At 50.2% G+C, this 22,624-nt stretch overlaps 1 protein-coding gene across 5 annotated transcripts; it reads left to right on the plus strand.

Moving 5' to 3' along the window:
* Window positions 1–338: 338 nt before the first annotated feature.
* On the plus strand, window positions 339–22,334 carry FHL3 (four and a half LIM domains 3). 5 transcript variants are annotated; one of them, XM_027701274.1, is made up of 6 exons: window positions 339–470; window positions 19,363–19,547; window positions 19,624–19,798; window positions 20,425–20,594; window positions 20,758–20,944; window positions 21,559–22,334. In XM_027701274.1, the coding sequence occupies exons 2-6, from the start codon at window positions 19,392–19,394 to the stop codon at window positions 21,708–21,710; spliced, it is 840 nt and encodes a 279-aa protein (XP_027557075.1). In that variant the 5' UTR covers window positions 339–470; window positions 19,363–19,391; the 3' UTR covers window positions 21,711–22,334. The 5 variants fall into 5 exon arrangements, with proteins under 5 accessions (XP_027557075.1, XP_027557076.1, XP_027557074.1 ...); XM_027701275.1 differs by having other exon boundaries at window positions 347–470; window positions 19,366–19,547; XM_027701273.1 differs by lacking the exon at window positions 339–470 and adding an exon at window positions 10,737–10,859 and having other exon boundaries at window positions 19,366–19,547.
* The last annotated feature ends 290 nt before the right edge of the window (window positions 22,335–22,624 follow it).

Below are 22,624 nucleotides of genomic sequence, written 5' to 3' on the forward strand. Positions count from 1 at the left end.
CCCCCCAGAGCTCCCCAGGGCCCCCCAGAGCTCCCCAGGGCCCCCCAGAGCTCCCCAGAGCTCCCCAGGGCTCCCCAGGGCCCGGCCCGGCCCCTCCCGTCCCCTCCCATCCCATCCCGTCCCTTCCCATCCCATCCCATCCCGTCCCGTCCCGTCGGCGGCGGGAGCGGGCGCTGCCCTCCCTCGGAGCTCCCGGTCCCTCCCACGGGAGGCGCCTCGGGACGGGGCTCATCCCGCTGCCGGGCGGGCGGGATCGCTCCGCTCGCCCCCAGTCGTGGCGAGGCATCACCTCCCACCGCCCCAGCGCCGTGCGGAGCGGGCACCGGTTGGGCCGCTCCCGGCCCCGCCCCGGGCCGGGCTCCGCCCTCGGGGCTGGGCGGCAGCGCTGAGTCGAGGCCAGCCGAGCCCAGCTTAGCCTGCCCATCGCCAGGGCGCAGAGAGCGGGACCGCGGCCCCGGGACAGCGACCAGGTGGGCCGGGAGCGGGAATGGGAGCGGGAGCGGGAGCCGCCGCCCGCTGTGGCCGCACAGGCCCGGGGGGGTCGGGCGGGGCTGCTCCGGGGGGCTGCAGGAAAATCGCCGTGCCCCCCGTGCCGCCCGGGGTCGCGGCATCCCCCGGGAACGGGGGTGGTACCGGCACGGAGAGCTCCGCTCCGGGCTGCCCCGCTTACACCGATTTCCAGAAGGGAAAAACCAAAGTGTTCGGGCCATGCCCCTTTCCCAGATGGAAGTTGAGAGCTTGAGCTGTGTTCTATGAAGAGAGCGCTGAGACTTTACCCAACCAGCAGACCCGGGAGTAAATTATAACCAAATGCTCAAACGTAGCACAGGAAAATTTTCAACATATCCCTAGTGGTTGCTGTTTTTCCAGAGAATCCCAGGGTAGCTATGGGAAAAGGCTGCTTTGTGTGTGTGTGTGTCTGTGTGTGTGTGTCTGTGTGTGTGTGTCTGTGTGTTAGACAAAGACTCGGAAGTCACAGTTTGGGTCTCGCATTAAAAAATAGCTCAGGATCTTTGGAAATTTTTTTTTTTTTGCTCAACGCAGTCGTGTTTCAGATTGTGTTTTCTTACAGGTAACGTTTTTAACGTTCTCTTTATCCATTTCCAGTTCTAAACCTGTAGTTACATTAATCACTTTGACTCCTTCATGAGAACTCTTGGAGATGTTGGATACATGTTCCAGTTAGCCTGGGTGAAGCGTTGTGGTAGGAGTGTGTCTCTACAGAATCACAAATGGATGGCACGTGCTGGGGTTACGTATCTTCACAGGGCAGGATTTGATACTGAGGTCCCTGTACTTAAATCTGAATTTGCTACGTTCACTGTTTCCCAGTTTTGAAAACCATAAAGAAATCTTTCCAAAGTGGAAAACCTATTCTAGGAGCAGAGGGAAGGGCAAAGCTCTGGTGGATGCAACATCCTGCTGGCAGCACAGGCCTCTAAGGAAGAGGATCCTAGGAATCCTTTTGCTTTTCTGACTCCTCTGCCAAGCATTAGAAATCTGTGGCTCTCCTAGTTGCCCGGGTGTTGAAGCTGCCACATTTCCCTAATGTCTTTTGCCAATGTGTGGTTTAACTTCTTGATAGGCAGGAAAGGGGAAGTCTGATACTTCTGTCTTATTTTTGTGCCATCCTTTTTCCTTTTCCTAGGATGCAGACCATATGGTTCTCTTGCTTTTCTTGCTGTCCACTTCTTTAGAGGCACAGAGTTGTCAGCCATAGTTACATTCTTACCCAGGTGGGTCTGTAATTTTGTACACTTTTAAGAATGGTGGTATAGCACAGGAGACAAAAATATAGGCAATATGGTTAGTTGAGGTCACTAATTATAGCGGATACTGTACAGCAAAAGGTATATTTTGGAATAAGAACTCCTTAAACCTGTTTGTAGGGAGTGGTGGGACACACTGGAGGCAGGGCGGAGTTCGGAAATAGCCCGAATTCCCTAGCAGGAAGCCCTGTGAACTGTTCCACGATGCAGCCTTTGCTGGTCAATCATTTTCCAAGGGTTATGAGCTCAGTGGTCTTCTTTTCTGGTTATGGACCTAGCAGCTTTAAGACTGAGGTGAACCCTTCACTGATGGAGCCAGAAAAAACTTCTCTGCCGGCAGGTGACCAAAATTCCCCGTGCACTGGCTTTGGAAGCACTGGAAGCACTGGGTTCCGTTCACAGCCAGGACTTGCTCTGTTGCTTGCCGGGTGAGGTCGGATGCTTTCTCCTGGGTTACTAATTGTGGCTGAACTGGTGCTGTTACACGGCCGGCTGGTGTTTGAAATGCCAGCAGGAAGATGGAACAAATTGATTACTCTCAGTGCTCAAAGTGATTCCCCCCCTCCTTCCCTGAAAAAGGACTTCTATGATAATTGCCGCACTGATGCGCAAGACTTTGTTAGTGGCTGACAGGGATCCTGGTTGATATCTGTGGGATTTTTGCTGCCCATGGGTTGCATGAGGCCGTGCTTGAAGAGCCCCAGTTGCAATAGTAGCCTAAGGACAGAGACAGGAGTTAAACCTTGTTACTCTGCTTCACCTTTTGTGTGATAAAGAAGGGTTTACAGAAAACTGCAAACTGGCTGGTCTCAATAAAAACCAAACCTCTTAACTGGACAAACAGCTTCATCATTCCTTGTAATTGCTCAAGTAAGAAACTGTTTCTCCTCCAGTGTTCAGTATTCAGTAGCCCTGGTTGGCATGGGCTGTTCTCAGAGGGCCCAGGTGCTCTGGCAGGAAGGTGCTGTTTGCAGTTTTGCTCAGAGTGCAAGCGGCTACACCTCATTCCTCAGGGGACTTTGGCAACTTCTGCTGAAATAGGTGTCATTTCTGTGGCCAAACTAGAAAAATTCAGAACTTGACAGTGTTTTGCTTCTGTGATGTCATCAAAATCAGTTTAAATGTTTTACTCCATAAAAACAAAAAACAAACAAGGGGTGGACAGCTCTAACCCCAGATACCAGCTGTTCATAGGAAAGGGAGACTAGTTGTTAGGGGGCAGAGAAGCTTTACCAGTAGTATTTAATCTTCAGATTACTACCAGGAGTTTAGGGTCACTTTTAAAGTGAGTGTGCAGGCTGGGTGGTGGCAGGCAGGGGGGCCCAGCTGCACAGGCTGTGCTGCTTTCGTGGGTTCCATGGCTCTGGCTGCTCTCTGGAAGCTGCTGCCACAGGCACTGTCCTGCAGCCACTTGCCAGTGAGAAGGGGGCACTTCCCACGAAGGCTGGGCTGTGGTTACTGAGCTCTGTCCACTCAGAAGTGGTGGTAAGGAAAATGCTCCATTCTGTGGAGATGTAGTTGCTGAGAAAAGTCCTTGGTCTTTGTTTCGTCTCTTCCTTCCATTTTGTTCTGGTTTTGGCCAGGTGTAAAATACAATTGTCAGCAATTTACAGGGAGGGGGGAGTGTCAGTTTTCCTGTTGAAGAAAATATCAAGGGTCTGATTGTGAAAGGAAAGGGGAAATTGAAGAATACCATATGGCTTCTACCTTCCTGTATTTCACCCCCGAACTGCCTCTGCTGAGTGACCACGTTGTGTCTGTTGGTAGTTGCTAAATGGAGAACAGTTACAACAAATGATTCTGCCCTTACTCACAGGGGCCCACCAAGAGGATAATATTACTCTGGGAGGAATCAGAAAGACCTATCGTATCGGGGCTAAATTAATAGTTAATCAAGAGTTATTTAGAAATGTCTTGACACAGAATCGAAATAGCAATGGAATAGAAATCCTGAAATTTATGTTCTTCTAAGTGCAGTCTCACTTTGGCTTGATTTGGCCTGTGGTCATCTGACTGTTAACATTAACTCATTTCATTTTTTACTTGCCTCTGAACATATTACTGTAGATTGTCCCAGGCTTGCAAGCTGCAGAGTTCTTTTATGTGAAGTATTTTGAACTTCTCAAATACAAAAAAAATATTATTAAATCAGCAGCATGGATAAATATTAACTCTGGACCCCTGCGATTGGTGTAATTGCCCGAACAAGGGTTTGTTGATGTTTATGCCCAATCTGCCCAGTGCCAGTTCTGTTCAGAAATATAAATTATCTTCCAGCACCAACCTGGTGCTGATGCCAAGGACATGATCTTGACTGCTTCCTAACTTAGCTTTGAATGTCTGAGCTGTGAGGAATGTGCTGTATCTAACCTGGAGCTCTTGGCAGCCACCAATGTCATTAATCCAGTGAGTGGAGAAGCCAGCGCAGGTGACTGGACAGCTGGAGCTGTTTTCTCTATACAAAAGGGGAAAAGGAACCTCTGAATAGCTCAAGGAAATGCTCAGTGTTGTTGGAACAGTCACAGATCTACTTCCCTAGTGCTTCCTTCAGCACATGTTACACTTGACCCTGCCAGCGCTACACGCCAATAGGAGTCAAGTCATTGTCCCCAGTGGCAGATTAAACTGCTTGGCCATTGTTGAGAGTCCAAGATTTTTCTCTCTCACCCTGCTTGGATGTGCAGCCAAAGTAAACATGAGCTAATAAAAACGGTAGAGATAACAGATGCAGACTAGTTATGGACTAACTGTAGCACAAAGATGCGCAAGTTTTGCTGGCAGCTTTTCTGCTTCAGGTTTGAAGCTCAATTACCTGAAAAAGAGGTGGTATGGATCAGGTATCACTTCCTTTATATTGCAATAAGGGAACTGTATTTATGTGTATCCTTGGAATAAGAAAGGCATCTGTTAGGCTTCTGAAGATCTAGTGCCTGCCTTGCAAGGTACTTCCTCACCTGAAGGCTGAAAGTGCTGTGGCAGTCCATGCAGCTCCAGAATACTCTCCTGTGTTTCCCTACAGTCCATTTCCTTGTTGGCAATAAATGCGTTTTCAGTTGACTTTTTCACTTACTCAGCACATCACCTGTGAGGGCTATTGCTGTGAGGTAACACTGAGATCAACAGTCTGCTGGGGGGGGTGGAAGGAGGTGAGATATCTACATGGCTCTTGGGAGTGCCTCAGTTTATGGTAAAGGGATTGGGAGAGGATCAGAAATCTTTCTGTGTGTGCAGCCACTGTATTCCTGTGATGCAGTGCTGTTCTCACTTGTGTTACAAAAGGTGCTGCAGTGAATAGCTGGAGAAGTCTCTTAATTATTTGGGAATAAAGCTGCTTTAAGTGCCTATATGTTGCCAGCACACATAATTACTGTGTGTCTGGAGAGGGCTGACCCACTGAAGTCCTTCTGCAGTGGCTTTCTTTGCTTTCCCTTTCCTGAGGCCTTTGGCTCTGGAGGGACAGTGCAGTTCTGCACCCTGTCCTTCAGCCCCTTCTGCAGTGGAATGGCCAGTGGTGACCAAAAGGTTAGAGAGGAACTGAGGGCTGAGAGTGTGATATGGCATTAAAGGATTAATGGCTGCTGGGCAATAAACGATGCAGACAAGTCCAGATCTAGGAACAGCTTTTCCTCTTTCATCCCAAGCCAGTCATGGCTCATGCTGACAGCACACCTGGAAATGAGGTAACCACATACTCTGCCCACATTGTTCAGATCTGCTGGGACTTGGGCACAGACATAGCATGTGTTTTCCCTGCTCCTGGGCAACCTTTGTTCTCCTGCAGCCAGGAAGTCTCACTGATGAGATGAGACAAGATGGGGTGCTTCTGTTCCTTTCTCAAGGAGAACACTGCTAATCCACCTGTGGTGTGACTTCCCTGAGAAATTCCCTTTCCAGATGCAGAGATCTTGCTGCTATTGAAGTATGAGACAGAAACACTTCCAGTGCTGCCCAAACATGTTATTTAGGTCAGTTGCAAAGAAGATGGCAATGTGAATCAGAGAAGGAAAGTCATTAGACAGCACCTTGACATCCCCTGCCAATGCAGGGGTTTTCTTTGCCATGTTAGAGCACATATTCATTGTCTTGTGCTCTCAGGACACTCCTGGGACTGAGGAGCTGGACTGAGAATGAACGCAGAGGAAGCAGCCTGAATTTACCCGTTGCTCTGTAGAGACCTGTAGGCTAAAACAAATTATTTTTACACAGTAGAAAACATTGGGAACAACCTTAACTGATGAAGCAATTTGCCAGCTTTTAGCCTCAAGGTCCCTAGTCCCTCAGGGCTTTCCAGCGTGATGGCTTGGGTCCATTTCCCAGAAAGATTCTCTTGGATATGTGCTGTTGGCAATACTCAAGCTCATTACTAGCCATTTTATTTTTCCAAGCGCCAGCTCTCGTTAGCTTTGTTCTCACAGTATTGTTTTTTTTCTAGAAGAAGCTTTTGCTGGCTCTTCTAAACTATCACATGGGAATTGCTTACTAGTTTAGATTTTTTTTTTGTTTGTTTTGACCCAAAGCTGTGCTTTGCTCCCCTCTGTAACACTGCCAACATAATTTCCAGTCTCTTTTAAGCATATGTTTTGCAATAATATCTAAACTCTTGGCTCCAAGTAACTGCCTTACAAAGAGATTAGTATCTTCTAACGAAGGAATTGAGAAGCAAATAGTGAGAACAAAAGTAATATCTTCAGAGCCTGTAAGACTATCCTGACCTTTCCCAAAGGCCTCAGCCTGGCCCTCAGTGTTTAGCAGATGGCAGAAATCAGTGTGGACTTTGATTTGCAGAGGCCTCTGCCTCGCCACCGTGCTTGCAGGAAATGTGCTTGGCACATTGTGGCCATCTGGGCTTGACTGTACTATTCTGATAATCCCCAGGGAGCCTTCTCCAGCAAAGTTCATCCCTGATGGAAGTCCTCTTTGGCTGACCTTGCAGGAGGCTAGTATTAGCAGCGTGGATTTTTGAGATTTGACAGCAGTATTCCTCATAGGAAGAAAATGGGCTTGGGAAGTGCTTTGTCTTGGGTGGGAAGGAAGGTGCCACTCACCAGGTGTCCAGCTGGGCACCCAGGTGGTATTACACAAGGAGGTCAGTATTAGTGTTTTCTGAGGAAGTGCTACAGGAATGCAAAGGCCATCAGAAAACCAACTGGAAAATTGCCTTTGCTTTAGATGGAAGAACCAGATGGGGGGGGGTTGAACCTGGAGCCAAGTGACGAGCAGCTGCTTGCAGAGGAAGGCGAGAGTCGGGTGAGGGGGTCCTGGCAGGAGCTGGAGTCTTCATCTGGATCTAAAGGAAGGTCTGCTTTCGGAGGAACTGAGCTGGCTTTGCCAGAAATCAAAAGAATGGCTTGGTGCTCAGCATCCCCGGAACGGAGAGGCCAAGATACAGGCTGCCAAATTCAGAACCAAGGCAAGAATGAAACCAAACCCCCTCCCAGGCTCTGTTCCGGGGCTGTAACTGCTCTGCCTCAGATGTTGAGCATTTCAGGTGTGGATGGGTGTATCCCAGCTTGAGTGGCCAGTCCCATGGGCTGTGCTGCCCTTGAGGAGCAGGACATCTGCATGCCCCTTTGTACTGTGCATCTTGCAGCGTGTGCTTACAGACCCGTTTTTGCTTCTCAATCACACGCTCTGTGCTCTTGACGCACACACATGAGCTGCTGAACCTGTGACACCCATTTGTCTTCTGCTCCCTCCTGCCTGTCCCTGGCCAGCCCTAATGAAAAGTCTCAACTCTTTTCTTGGCCTTTTGCACTCTACAGCTGTGCACTGGCTGGAGCTCACTCAAGGCTGCTTGTGAATCAAAGTCCCAGGAGAGTTTGTGCCCTGGTGCCACAGAGGCTCCTCTCCACATCTGTCCCGTTGCAGTTTGTCCCTGTGTTGCCCAGGCAGAAGGGACTCTCCTGCCTCTCGTGCCGTCCCGTCTCCGCTGGCCAGTGCTTGTCAGCCCTGCTCTTGAGAAATCTTAGTGGAGACTTAGACCTGGCAGATGGAGGCTGTTACCTCATTCCACAAAAATGCTTTGTTATTGAGAAAATGGAAACTGTCTGAGGTTTGGGAGCCGAATAGAGTCATTGGTGTCTGTTTTAACCGCAGTTTGGTGGTGACTGCTCAGAGTTCCTCTCTCTGAGCATTCCCTTTTCCTACACCCATAATCTTCAAGCCATCGGAGAGCTGCAATGACTTAACTCATTAGCTGAGCAAATGCTGAATGCTGTTGCATACTCTGCAGAAACTGCTAAAACCTCAGCATCTTCCAGCAAAAGAAAAATGATGAGCCAAGAAATAACCCTTTGCAAACTGTTGGCCAGAGAAGTGATTCCTGTGGATACTAAGCCAAATTCAACCCTTTTTACAATCTCATCTGTGCCTCTTGTTTACTTGGCTTTAAAAAGCTGTATGAAGATTATGCAGGAACTTCTTGGAGAGAAAAGACATGCTTGGAGACTTATGCCTTGTAATTCTTAAACACAGGTATCCGAACCCCAGTTCTGAAGAGAAATTTCTTTTCATCAGTGATTTTTAAAAGCAGTTTGCAGTTTTCAGAGTTGTGGATTTGGGAGTATAGGAGAAAGACTAAAGATAGGGATTGAAGTGTTTGCAAGCTCGTTTTCATAATGCTGTGAATAATGACCTGGGTTAGTCTAGAAGAGCATTAACCTAAGTACAAGCCTTGTTTTAATTAACAGATATTTGTGTGCATTTGTGAAACTGGCATCTGATACCTCCTGTTGAGAACATTGCATAAGCATTATTCACCAGCACCCTAACAGAGCTGAGAGCAGCAGTGCTAGCTTTTTGGAAATAAAAGGAACACTTTATTGATGTATTTTTAAACTAATTAATCTTGGTGGGCCAAATAAATGTCTTCCAGCTGCTACAGATGGTTTTCACATGACTAAATATTTTAGTGCATAGAAAAACCTAGAATACTGGAACCACAAGACATTAAGTATTTAATTATTACCCTGGAATGTAAATATGACCTTGATATTTTGAATTTGTTTGCCCAAATTTCAAGTGTTCTCTTAGAAATCCATCAAATAACACAATTCCGATCTTGTTATCTGTAAAGCAGAGTGACTACTCAGCATCTTCTCCAAGTTTATTTAAATATCAGAGTGGGTTTCAGTAACAGGAATTTGCTGAACTGGAGAAATAATCCCAGCTGCTTGAGGCAGAACCCAGAATTGGGGTTTGAGCTGTAATGGACTGGTTCCGTTCTAGGTCCCTGTTTTCAGTGGGTTTACAGTGTAACCATAAAAATCCTTTCCAGGCTGAGCTCTGCATCCTGAGGTCTTTGGGAGATTTTTTAATATAAAAATGCAAATTGTAAAACCAATTAACATTTGATTTTCAGACTGTATATTACCAGTTTAGAGCCCATTCTGGCCATGTGTTGTTCCTGTAGTTGTAAAGTAACCTTATTTCTTGAATGGTCCAAGATTTCCCTCACATATGTCAGACGTAATTTCTGTTGTGGTCTGTGCAGCTGTAGGTTGTACACAACCGGAGTGTTTATTCAGTGCTGCTTGTGAAAAATGTCTTTTTAAGGTTCTTCTAATGAAACAAAAGAAATTGAATCATGTAAGATGTGTATCTGAAAGGCCTAACCTTCAGCATGGTTCAAAACAAAGATTCCTCTCTGAGATCCACACCTGATGGCACCATTCCTGGATATTGCTCAAGATGGGAAGATGACAAAAAAAGAACAGCATCAAAAAACGTGGGTCCTGAACTGTCCCTGAGTGCAAGGACTGCTTTTGTCAGCATTGTGAGCCCAGGTGCCAGCCCAAACTGCTGACTTCTGCCAGGCTTTTGACATCACCTCACTACCCTCATTTAAGGAAAACGTGGTTTTTTCCTTTCTTAAAAACTAACCCATTTTGAACTGGTATGTAACTCTGGTGCTGCCCTACTCCAGTTCCACCTGCCAGCTCAGCCTGCTCACTGCTAAAGCCCCAAGTTTAAATAGCAGGAGCAGCTACCAAAGGCATGGTGTGGGTCAAGAGATCCCGAGTCTGGATTAGCTGTACTTTGTAACAGCACAGCACTGTATCTGTCTGTTAGAGAGTTGGAAGGGACCTTAAAGACCATGTCCCCAGCTTCCTTCTCTTCCTCCCTTCTTCTCTGCTTCTCGCAGAGTTTGGGTTGTGCAGTCTCCAGACACATGTCTGTAACACGTGTTGGGGTCGCAGGTTCCACTGACAAGGATATGTGCTGCATCTTGGAAGGAGAAGAAAGATGGGACTTGGATCTTGGTTCCATTTTTAGTTCTGCAGGCCTCGCTTGTGCCAGAACCCTCTGAGGTGCAAATCCCAGGAGGGAGATAGCATTACTCCCTGCTCCGCAGGTATTATGAGGGTAAATAATGTTTTTGCTGGTGACAGCTGTTAGGGAACTGAGGAAGCCACAATCTGATGAGAGGTGCAGGATGTCAGCTCTGTGGAAACTAAACACTCTTGCATTGATAAAATAAGCTTTCAGGTCCGTGATAGCTTTGAGTTTTAATTTTAGAAGACACAGAGCAGAACTTTGAGTAAGAATGGAAGAGGGCAATGCAGAGATCTTGAATAACTGGGCCCCAAGTAGATCACCCTGTTTGAGTCACACTGACCCTTTCCCCTGGAAATCCAGAGTTCTGCTGCTCATCTCGTTAGCACCTGACTTAGTAAGTTCATAAGCTTTTCACTTTCTGTTAGGAATGTTCCCTTCTTTTGATTTCTGTCATCATAACATTGAGCAATAGCAAGGATTTGGAAGTGAAATATGTCTACACAAAATTGGAATTGGAATTCTTATGTCTCTTATGAAAATTTAAAGCAATTTGTATTGCAAGTGTCCGATTTCCAGTCACAAGTAATGACATTTAAACCCCTGTAGGAAATGCAATCCCTGTGCTGATGTCACCCTCAGTTTATGACGTGACTGCTTTTGTTCCTGGACAAGCACTTGAGTCTTTTGCTCGTGAAATGATGATTTACTCGGGAGAGTCTCTGGCTGGTGGCACCTGCTGTATCTGACCGTGGGGTGGAGGGCTGGGGGAGCCCCCCTGGCAGAAGGCTGCCCTGTTGCCTTCAGCAATGCAAGGTAACACAACTGCTCTCATCTTCTGTCTCGGGGCATTTGCCAGTTTGGGACAAAGAGACTGTAAATGAAGAGGGTTTGTTATGATCAGTTAGAGACCAGATGGAGGGTTTTGGGGGCATTGGTGGTGTCTCCTCGCAGTGAAGCCCCTGATCCTCGGGCTGCCTGAGCACACAGCTCTGGGCAGTCTTTCCCTGCAGTCAGAGTGCAGGTTGCTGCCGCTCCTGTCACTGAACCGAGTGGAGCAACTTCCCTGCATTGCTTCATATCTGCTGCTTCAGGGGCTGAGACAGAAGCTCTTCATGGTCTTTACCTGAAAGTCACCAAGAGAGGAGCCTCTGTTAGTGAAAATTCTGGCCATTTGGTTCCTTTTCAACCTGTGAGAGATGTGTTTGATGTAGGTTTCCTTGGAAATCTCAGATTGGAATGAGAGAATGATGCTCTATAAAGGAGCCACAGACCCGGATGGGGGCTCTCTGATATTTTTACTTCTTTTCTGTTCAGGTGGGGCTTTTTTTTCTGCAAAGGAACAGTTTTTCCTCTCTTTCTGAGTTTTTAAGCGGTCAGTCCATGTGTTTTCCATGTGTGTCAGCAGCAGCTCTAGTTCCGAGACAGACATGTCCAGGGGGCAGGGGCATGAATGTTGGAAACTCCATGTGTAGCTGTGTGATATAAAGGCATTCATACATTTTGTGAGCATTTGTGCCTCTTAAAATAGCTGTTTCCACGTGATCTTTTGGATGTGGCACAGTTTTCCCTTTCATGGGTGCCACCAAAGACTGTCTCTGCACAACACAAACAGCAGCGCATGTTGCATCTTGCAGATTTCTTTTAGTACTTGCAAGGAGTTATTTCTTAGAGATTTTATGTGAAATATGTGACAATTGCAGCTGATGGCATCTATTATTTAAATTGTGCGGTACTTAAGAGTAATTTTGAAAGGTGCCAGTGTGACTGGTTTGAAGATAACCAGCTCTGTATTGTGAAAGTAAATGACACCTGCTGACCAGATCACCTGGCAGAGAAGTCTTCAGCCACAGAAGGAAACTTGTTCCCTTCAGTGCTGGCAAGGCAGCGGCCAGAAGAAGAGGTTCCCACCTGTCCCCGTTCTGCAATTTCCTGTCCTGGCGAGGGCTCGGCTGTGCTGCCCTTCAGAGAGGGCTGTCTTGTTTCGTGAGGATTGCAGCTGGCACACACAGCATCTCCCGGGCAACAAATGATCCTAGTTTTTGTTTCAGACCACCTTCAAGCCGTTCCCGGGGTGGTAACATGAGACAGTTTGTCTTTGCCAGGATTCAGCCCTTCCCCAAATTTAGAAGCTGCTCACATGCTGCGGGCTGTGGGGCTGGCATTGCCTCTGCTTGCAAGGGACACGGGCAGCTGTAAAAAGCACTTTATAGGGAGATTGTCCTTATTCCTTGGGCAAAGAGCCAGCGCAGGTGGAGAGGCCCACAGTTAGTGATGGGACTGTGGGAGAGAGTGTGTGCACATGAGTGTCACTGTGGAGTCTCCTGCCACCTTCCCGGCTTTCTCTTCCCTCTGCTGATTTCTGAGAGCCCTGAAAGGCACAGAACTGCCAGGGCTTCAATGCACATTACCTCTCTCCATCAGTAGATCTGCTTATATGCAGGAAACCCAACTGCAAATGCTCGTGTTTGGGAGGAAAAGAATCAAATCGGAAAAGGGAATATTTTGACCAAATTTGGTGAAAAAATCCACTTTGCCCTTTAAGTAATAGGCATGCATTAAATAAAGCATGTCTGGGTTATGTGTCTTTTCCTGCTACTGGAAGTCAAAGTTGCTTTGTTTATTGAAAAAAAAAAAGCTGAAGCTGAGCAGAGCCTTAATAAGCAAAAGAGCTGTCAGGCTTGCTGGGGAGACAGGGAATAAGGGACTGGGCTCAGGCCATGCAGGTTGGTTTTCAGCACGTGAGCACAAAACATGCTCACTGGGACTGCATCCACTGCTTGAGGCAGCCCCTTGATTGCTTTTGTGGGCAAAACAGAGGTATAATCTCATAAGTACCTTTTATTCAGAACTACAAAAGCTTTGCAAATGCTAACTTAAATTATGTATCTATCACCTCAGAAATAAGAATGGCTTCATCCTCAGTTTAAAAAGCAGCTGCCTCCAGGGGAAGGAAAAGTGCAAACTGCAGCATAAGGCTTGAGTTGTGAGAGAAATAGAGTGGAATTACATTATTTTGCAGTGATATCTGCACTGAGATGCACAGGCCCCAAGAACTGGCAACTAGAGCAGTCAGATTATTTTTTCTGCATATGGGCTGTGATGTCTGTTTGAATTGCAAAATTCTTGTGTGCTGAGCAGATCCAAGATGAAGGTACATTGGCCTCAGTGTGCAGTTAGTCATTTCCTGTCACGCTTTCATGTTTGAATTCTGGTGTACTGGGTATGACCTTTATTTCATGGGGCAAAGAGATTTTGAATTACTATTGCCAGAGTACTGGGTTTATGCAGTTGGATAAGCAGTGAGGCATTATATGGCTGTGGGTTACATGGATGTAAACCAATTCAGTCCAAAATCAGACTTTCAGTGCTAGATTATAAATGCTCACAACATGCTTATTGAGCACAGTTGCACACCTGTTCCTTGCTCCTTTTTAAGAACTAACAAGAGCAGCCCTCTCCCTGGACTGCAGCTCTTGCTCCTCTATCACGCTGAAGCTCCTGTGATCAGTCACACTGGGCTGGGGAGAAGTTTCTGATGTGTTCCTGTCTTGCTCCTCTGCTCTTGGGCTTTCTCCGTCAGTTAATGGTGTGTTTGAATGTGACGGGTCCAAACTGCCCAAATGGTTTCAGTTCCTGACTTCCTGTTGAGTGCACAGAATTTGCTTACTTTGTACTCATTTTGAATAAGATTAACAGCTGATCTCTTGAGCAAACATTCCAGTTTAATGTCAGCAGAATGACACAGGCTGCCTGCTCTGAGCGTCCCCAGATAGCTCTGCTGCTGTTAGGCCAGGAAGAAAGGCCAGGATTTTGTTCAGAACCTGAAATAGTTTATTAACCCTTGCAGATGTTTAGTAATAAATTTTTAACTCTGAAATCATTCCCTCCTTTCTTCCTGGGCAGGGTTTTTAATTTTATGGTTGTGTAGTAGGGACTCTTCAGCTTCTTTTTCTGACCCTGGTAGAATTAACTTTCCCTAAAGAAAGTAAGTCCAGAGCAAGGACTAAATTGTCTCTTGGGCCTCTGCCTGTGCTGCCAGGACCTCAGAGTCCAGCCTGGCAGTGGCCGTGCCCGTTTGCCATTGCTCACCTGGGCCCAGGTGTGGTGTCTCTGTCACAGCTATGCAAACAGGGCAGGGCTTCCTGCAGGCACCTCCAGGCAGGCTGGGGGCTGGCAGCAGGGGAGACTTCCTTGGTTTGAGGGTAAAATCAGACATTTGTGGGACAGGTGTGCTTTTGGCACTTACCCTTTATCTGTATGCAGAGCTGTCAGGAGGAGTCTGTGTGATGTGGTTTTGCTCTTTGGATGGGGCACCTCAGAGATCTGAACAATGGGAAACGCTCGTTTTGTCATTCTAAGACTATATTAAAATCATGCAACAATTCAGGTCTTGTGGTTTGTCAGCTGCTTTAACAGATTCTGCTACTTCTTCCAAAATTGTGGGCATTTTCAGGAAGCTGCCTACTTAGCTGAGCGAGGGTGCCTCTGACAGCACTTATTTCATTTGAAATGCATGGTGTTTCCTTGCAGCAGTGCCAGCTGTTTTGCTCAATCTGTTGCAGAGCCCAGAACAGCCTGTGACTGCTCTGGGCAGGAGGGTGTCCTGCCCGTGCCTGGGGAAGTGCCTGTGGTGCAGCTTGCTCAGCAGAGCTTGGTGTGTGCACATCTGTGAACTCAACACCCCAGTGGTGCAGGAGGAGGCCGTGGCCCCTACACTCATCTGATTCATTTATCTCCTGCCTTCGAGGCTGACTTTAAGAACCAAATTTTCCCTGCGTGTTCGAGAAATGACCTGCAGCATCCTCTGGTTGTTCTGGTGATGGGGAAGCTGCCATGTGAGGCCTGTGGCTGTGCTTATGGTCTCTGCAAGGACTCTGCTCCTCACCACGCCAGAGCCCCCCTTCATACTTGAGATTTCCGAGCTGTCCCAGGGGAGGCTGAGGCTGGAAGGCAGCTCAGAGGCGAGAGCTGAGGGCAGGAAGTGACTCAGTGGTGCTTGGAGCAGGCGGGTGAAGGCTTGATGCAACACAGCTCCCGAGGGTGCCCTGTGCAGGCTGGGTCACCCTGAAGGAACGCTGGGCAGCTCTGCCCAGCTGCCTCCAGCTCTCCTCTAACAGCACCAGAGATGGTCTTCCACCTGCACCAGGTATGGAGCAGTGCTGGTGGGTTTGGGAGCAGAGCAACAGGGTACAGACAGGCAGCAGCATGAGGAGGTACAACCAAACACCCACAGCACCCCAGAGAGCTGGCCCTCCAGCCCCCAAGAGTGCCAGAACATGCAGTGACCCTGCGCAGAAGAGGTGTCAGGAAACACAGAATGAAAACACTCCCAGTGTAATGGAGGGGCTGGAGCTGTTCCTCAGAACAAGCAGCTGGTTTCCCTTTTAGGGTCGGCAGCAGGCAGAAACAATTTCATGCAGATTCCAGGACCCATAAAGGTTCTGGAAAGGCAACAGGAATAAAAAGTGTTCTTCTCCTCTGCTGACCTTGGAGTGCTTTGAGGACTGTCTTCCAAAGCCGTGTCCCTGAACGGTTTCATCCTTACATGGGGAATACTCGCCTGCCCCAGCAAGGCTGTGCTTTTTCCTCTGCATGTCTGTTTAGGTGTGAACTGCTTGTAGCTGTGCTCAGGCAGCCCCAGGGAGGTGAGAATAGGCAGGGACCTGACAGGCAGTCAAAAGCAGGTTTATTCCTGTGTCTTGGAAAGATTAAGTGTTTCCCTAGGAATAGCCTAATGGGTTGCTCTAGGATGACTCTGTGGAGCAGCTGGTTGCGACCTGACAACAAACTGGTGTGAAGTTACACGAGGTTGGAGATTCACCACACACGCATGACTCCGCACTGAAGGAGTTGGTTGTATCAGGAACCATCTGAAAAGGCCAGGTAAACTCTTCAGTGATTGCGTGGAGCAGAAAGCTGGGCCCTGGACTGTCTGTACTGCCTCCTTTGCAAAACAAATCCCCGGTTTACCAGCACTAAAATTAATGTAATGATCTCCTGGGGCTCTTGCTAAGCCTCAGCCATCGGCTATGGACTGGGGTGTCATTTGGGTGCATGTCACTCTCTAATTAGAAAGTGGACTTTGATGTGCGTCCTTGACAAATTGCTGACCTTTCCCATACATGAGGCTATTCTGAGCTCTGCTTCAGACTGATCAGATTTGCATCCTGGAGCACTTTGAATGTTGTTTGTGAGTGGAGCTCTTGTTCCCAAAGCTGTTTGTTCATGGGCACAGGAGAGGAACTGAACTTTCTTTGCTCCATGAGCACAACTATATCTGTCAGAGGGTAAGAGTAGGCAGCTGGCAGGCACATATCTGTGTTTATTTTTGCCCTCCAACAGCCAGCAAGACAGCTGAGGAATACCCCACATCCAGTTCCACCATCCCTGTGTACAAGGGACCTGCTTCAGCAGACCTCATCCCCCAGGACCACAGCCATCTGGCAATGGCCAAACACTCTATTTGCAACTGCAAGCTCATCATTTTAGGGCAGCACCTTGGTTAGCATTTGAAGGCGTTCCTGACATCAGCCCAGCGTACAGCTGATGTTTACAGGGTGGTGCAGGATGAGCACGTGTTCGTTGGCACTACAGCGACAAGCTGTATTGTACCTTCTACATCTGAGCCTCTGTTAAAGGGGTTTTTAATGCATTTTAAAACTCCACCTCTTTCCTTCACGAATGGAAGCGACTTCCAGGTTCCTTGTTACAATCACAGTAAGAATTGCGGGCTTTTGTACTATTTCTTTTCCTTCATTTCTTTTGTGCCCCCTTCCTCTTCCCGGTGCGCTGAGTCTTGCAGTGCCACATCCATAGGGGCAACGATGCTGCATTTGCTTTGGCGCTGCCCAGGGCTTTGACACCCCTGCCCAGCACCACATGTGAGGCCAGAACAAAGGGAGCAAACAGCTTATCTAATACAAATAACCCTGAGCAAACTTCCTGGGCCTGTTCTTGTTCTGTGGAAAAGGCAGCGCAAAGTCTGCTCCCATGTGTGCTCACCACAGCCTTGGCCACATGAGGCTGCTGGGCCTGGCTTTGCTGCAGCCCGGGCATCTGCCAGCCCAGCCCTCTCCTGGGGCAGCCTGGGGAGCAGCACTCAGCTCCTAGCATGCAGCAGGCATACAGAGACTTTGTGGAGAAACTACTCAGAGTGGAGGCAAGCCCAATCTACTGCTTTAGCGTCCTCTTCGTTCTCAGAGGGTTTATGTTTTCTTCCTCTTCTGACAGTGTCAGGTCAGGAGAGCAGTGCTCAGAAAGCTGAGTCCCTGTCACTGGTAAAACCCCAACCTTCTCCATTCAGGTTGCTTTTCCTTCCGTTGTGTTTTCTGATGTCCTCTGAGCCCGTGTGACAGGACCACAGAGCTAAAGCACAGCCCACTGAGCAAACATGGAAGCTGCCTGCACTGGCGGTGCCACAGCTCCTAGGGCAGGAGTGGCCCTTCTATTAAAGACACACCTTGGAAAGTTTCCTTCACCAGGGCTGGGAGGAGGAGGAGGAGAGTTGGGAATTTCATTTCGTTCTTTGCCAGAGAGAAAGGTCCCAGGTGGCTTCAGGGAGCGAAGGCAAGTGGAACGGGAGAGGAGGCAGCAGTGGGTGAGAAGCAGCCAGGAGCTGTGTGGGGGGCATGAGAGCTGCTGCCTGGTTAGGGGAGCACCTCATGGGGTGCCCCAGAGGGAAGGGACAGTAGGGGAGCCAGCCCAGGCTGGGAGCAGAGCTGGGGCAGCAGGTCCAGTTCAGCACCCTAGCACCCGTCTGGCTTTGCTGTGCAAACCATCCTGTGCCTGCCTCGCCTCCAGTAATAGACTGGACATTGCCTTGTTCTGCAGGCAGCACGTGGGGCTGCCAGTCGGGGCTCTGGGGAGGCTTTGGTGGCCTCAGCCCGTGCTGCTCACAGGGACCCTCCGCAGAGCTGGTCCCACAGCCACGTGTGCTGGCCACGCTGGAGGGCACTGGGCGGGCAGTGTCGGGGCGGCAGCTGGGAACCAGTGTCTGAAAAGGGACTTTGTTCCCCCTCAGTTGGTCACGTAGCCATGTGGGAACACTGGATTTATTCTCCGGCAGTCCTATCGGCACATACCAGGATTGACAACAGCTGGGAGCTGTGTGGCTTGACCAAGAATAGCCCTAGGGAGCTCAGGGCTGTGAGTCAGAGCTGTCTGGATCGGCTCCTGCCCTGGAGGCTGCCTCCCAGCCTATGGCCAGGGAGCCTGTGGGGAGGGGGAACGGGGGCTGACAGGGAGCTCCCTGCCCCTTAAATGCTGATCTGCAGATGGAGCCATAATTGCTCTTTCTGAAGTGGGTGGGTTCATGAAGAACACTGCAGTGTGGGTGCTCTGCAGCTGATGGCTCAGATGTAATTCCATGGGCTTGTCTACACTTGACAGCAACCTGGGTTAAAGAAGGCTGTGATTTTGCAAGTGGAAAACTCCATATATAGGAATAACCAGGTTAAACAGGAGGAAGGTACTGTTGTTCTGGAGTTAGTGCTCCAAAGAAAGCAAAACAGTTCCACAAACCTGTTGTCTGTGAGGGAGGCAAGGGGCAGGGAGAGATGTCTGGTCTTTCGCATGCAAAGCCCCAACAGCTCTATTGCTTGTGGAACATGCACCTGCCCTGACAGCTTCTCCCTGGGGAGCGTTTGTAGCTGGAGCTGGTTTGCTGGGATGAGGCTCTATAGCCAGGCACAGTGTGGGGTGCCCGATTCCTGCTTCCCTGTGGAGCAGCTGCTTTAAAGCTCTGGAGAAGTTCCAGGGTTTGAGCCACTGGCAGCTCCTCAGGGAGAGCTTGCAGCCACTGGGAGGAATCCTGGCATGAGCCATGCTGGGGACTGAGCGTGGCTTTCCGAAGGGCGGCTGGGCAGACAGATCTCCCTCAGAGTGCCTGGCTCTCTGACGTGGCAGTGGACATGCACCCACATGGCATGTGCATGGTCTTGGTTTTGATGCCTTTTAAAACTTTTCACGCAAAAAATTTCTCCCTTTTGGTCCTTATTTACACTTTGCTTCCCAGGATAACAGTGAGGAGCTCAGCTCCGTGCTGACATGTCCAGGTTTTCTGAGCGCTGCTGAAGTGCTTCAGCTGTGAAGTATAAACCTGAGACAAGGCTCATTGCAGGCCCTGATGTCTGCAGCTCTTTGGGAAGGTTATGCAGCCCCAGAGCAGGAGCACAGTGCAAGTCTGTGCCCTTTCCTGATGGTGGCTGTTGGCTCAGTGCAGGGACTCGTGGTCCTTGCTCTCTGGAGGTGGCAGGGTGGCACAGGGACATCTCAGGCAGTGTAAACTGATACTGACCCACACCTGCCCTGATCTCAGCAGGTGAAGGAGGCCCTCAGACCGGCACCATGACAGAGTGCTTTGACTGTGACAACTGCAAGGAGTCCTTGTATGGACGCAAGTACATCCAGATGGACAACGGCCCGTACTGCATCCCGTGCTATGACGCCCACTTTGCCAACACCTGCGACGAGTGCAAAGAGCTGATTGGCCACGACTGCAGGGTGAGTACAGGGCCCCCAGCCAGGCAGGTCGGTTCCCAGGGCTCTCGGTCCCCTCCTCACCCCGCTGTGCTCCCAGGAGCTGTACTACGAGGATCGCCATTACCACGAGCACTGCTTCCGCTGCTTCCGCTGCGACCGCTCCCTGGCCGACGAGCCCTTCACCTGCCAGGGCGAGGAGCTGCTGTGCAACGACTGCTACTGCAGCGAGTTCTCCTCCAAGTGCATCGCCTGCGAGAAGACTGTCATGCCAGGTAGGAGTGGGCAAACTCGAGCACTGCGGTCCATTCCTGGTCCCTTGGTGCCGGCTGGGGCTGCAGGTCCAGCACAAGAGCAGAGAGGAAGAGAGCTAAATCTCTGCTCTCCTGCCTTCCTGTTACTGCACACAGAGGGCTGGGCCCTTTGCTTGTCCAGCAAGACAGCAGGATTCAAAGCTGCAATTGCCACAGCAGTCCCATCTCTCTGCTACCCTTTTTCATGGGAAAGTGAATGGGGGAGGAGATAACTAAGGGTTTCCTGGGCATTTTCTGCTGTGTGCTGATGAGAAGGAATGACTGAAGGTGCGTGAGCGTCTCTGGAGATGGCCTGAAGCAAAGGCATGTGTCTTTGCGTGGCCATTCTGGCACCATCTTCAAATATGGGTTACATCAGGCATTTCTGCCATGGCCTGTGTGCAGGGGCGGGTGTTCCCACAGCCCCCCTTGTGGCTGGGGTGTGGGCCCGGGGCCCCCCTCTCCAGCTGCCCGTGGTTCTGAACTGCCATGGCGAGGGCAGGCACAGAGCCGGGTGTCCCAGACCACCTTTCATCCTGCCCAGCCCTCCGTGTCCCCCGTGTGTGTGTGTGCTGCTCCCTTCTGTCACCGCAGGGCTCTCTCTGCAGGGTCACGGAAGCTGGAGTACAACGGACAGACCTGGCACGAGCATTGCTTCATATGCAGCAGCTGCCAGCAGCCCATTGGGTCACGGTCCTTCATCCCAGACAAGAAGGATTATTACTGTGTGCCCTGTTACGAGAGCAAGTTCGCTCCTCGTTGCACTCGTTGCAAAAAGGTGCGTACAGCCTGACAGCCCAGAGCCCCAGTTCTGATCCAGGGACAGGGAACTCCCCACTCCTGCCTGAGCCCCACCAGAGGAGGGTTCAGGTGCCAGCACCCCAGTTGGGCTGTTTCTCTGTGCCTGTGTGTCACCAGCATGCACTCTTTCTTCCCTGCAGACCCTGACCAAGGGAGGAGTGACCTACCGGGACGAGCCCTGGCACAAGGAGTGCTTTGTCTGCACAGGCTGCAAGACCCCCTTGGCTGGGCAGCAATTCACCTCCCAGGATGACAACCCGTACTGCATCAAGTGCTTTGGGAACCTCTATGCCAAGAAGTGCAGTGCCTGCACAAAGCCCATCACAGGTGAGCAGAGCAGCTCTCTGAGGAACCCCGTGAGGGGGGAGCTCTTTGTTGCAGTGCTCCTGGGGCCACTTGTTTCCCTTTGTCTGCATCTTTCAAAGTGGTGAGCTGTGTCCCATTGGAGGAATTCCCTCTGCCCACAGGTAAAGGCTCCCAAAGTGACCCCTCAAAGCACTGTCTCATGTCTCTAGCTTGCCTTGTTTGATATTGGTTGCCATGTCCTGTGGAAAGGTTGCTCACAGATCAGGAAAGCCAGGGACTTCCAGCCGTAGCTGGAGCAGCACCTGGTGCGGGGGAGTCTGGACCTGCCATACCTGCCTAAGGCAGGGGAAGTAGAGGATCCTCTCCTGCAGAACCCCCTAAGAGAGTCTGGCCTCATTCCTGCCCTTCCCCACTTGACCTTCCCCCTTGTAACTCCCAGTCTGTTGCTGCTGGGAAGGCAGGAGAAGCCATGAATCAGCTGGTGACTCAGAGGATGATTCTGGCTGCGGGCAGGTCCCAAGCACCCAGTGTGAAGACCTGACCCAGAGATGAACAGGCGAGGGCTCAGTCTGTGGGGAAAGCTCGGCCCAGTTTCCCCAGGGGCTCTGACGCTGCTCTCTTTGTCCCTCCTGCAGGCTTTGGTGGCGGCAAATATGTCTCCTTTGAGGACCGTCACTGGCACCACAACTGCTTCAACTGTGCCCGCTGCAGCACCTCGCTGGTGGGGAAAGGCTTCATCCCTGACAAAGATGAGATCCTGTGCCGTGACTGCAGCAGTGACCTATGAGTCTCCAAGGACACCGCGGGGCAGGGCTTCCTCTGTTCTTCAGGGCCTCTGTGCCAGATCCCCCAGCAGCATTTCAGGGGCCAGGCACGAGGCACAGGAGATTGGGGCTTGGCCCCGAACCGCGGTGTGTTCAGGGGGTTCCTGTGCCCCCTCCCTGAAGGCTAGAGTACGCTATGCTATGGCTCTGTGCAGAGTCAAAGCTAAATAAAATTGAAAAAGGAGCTTCAAGACCCCCCATTAGTTACTCTTTCTTTTTGCTTCCAGTCTGACCAGGCACGAGCTGAGCCCAGGGCCCCAGCTGAGTAAAGGGCAGCTTCTGCACTGGGCTGCTGGATCTGCACGCTGGCAGCACGTCTTTGCCCCCCAGCACGGTGCTGACTTCCCTCTTTTCCCCATGTGGTTCTCTCGCTCTGTGTGACGTGAGGCAGTGGCTGCAGGGCCGTGCAGCTCAGCTGTGCTGGGTTAGGGGTGTAACCACCACCACCATATGCATGGCTGACCTGGGCATGAAGGGTCCTCTGCTCCATTTGGAAGGACTGGGGATGCCAGGCTGGAGTGTTGCCAGGAGAAGAGCATGTTTGTCCTGCCAGATGGGATCCACCTCTGGAATTCTATAGCACCTCACCGTTTGCAGGCAAGACCCTTTGCTCATGTCTCTGTAGAGGTGCTCTCTCAGCTGTGAATGAGGAGCTCAAGTTCCTCATAGGTACAGGGTGTTCGGTCCACCTCCACCTCCCTGCCCCTTTCCCATCCACCCGTGCAGCCTCCCATGGCAGAGCTGGAGCTAGGGCTTTTGGCCTGCTGCTGCTCCCCTGAGAAGGGTGTGCTGAAGGCTGAGAGCACTGAGGGCTTTATTCCTCCTCTGTCCTTCTCACGGGGATCCATGGCATGGGCACTGCTGTACGGAGCCCAGC

The sequence above is a fragment of the Neopelma chrysocephalum genome, unplaced genomic scaffold (genome assembly GCF_003984885.1).
Source record: "Neopelma chrysocephalum unplaced genomic scaffold, ASM398488v2 Primary Assembly neopelma1_155, whole genome shotgun sequence".
Classification (NCBI taxonomy): Eukaryota; Metazoa; Chordata; class Aves; order Passeriformes; family Pipridae; genus Neopelma; species Neopelma chrysocephalum.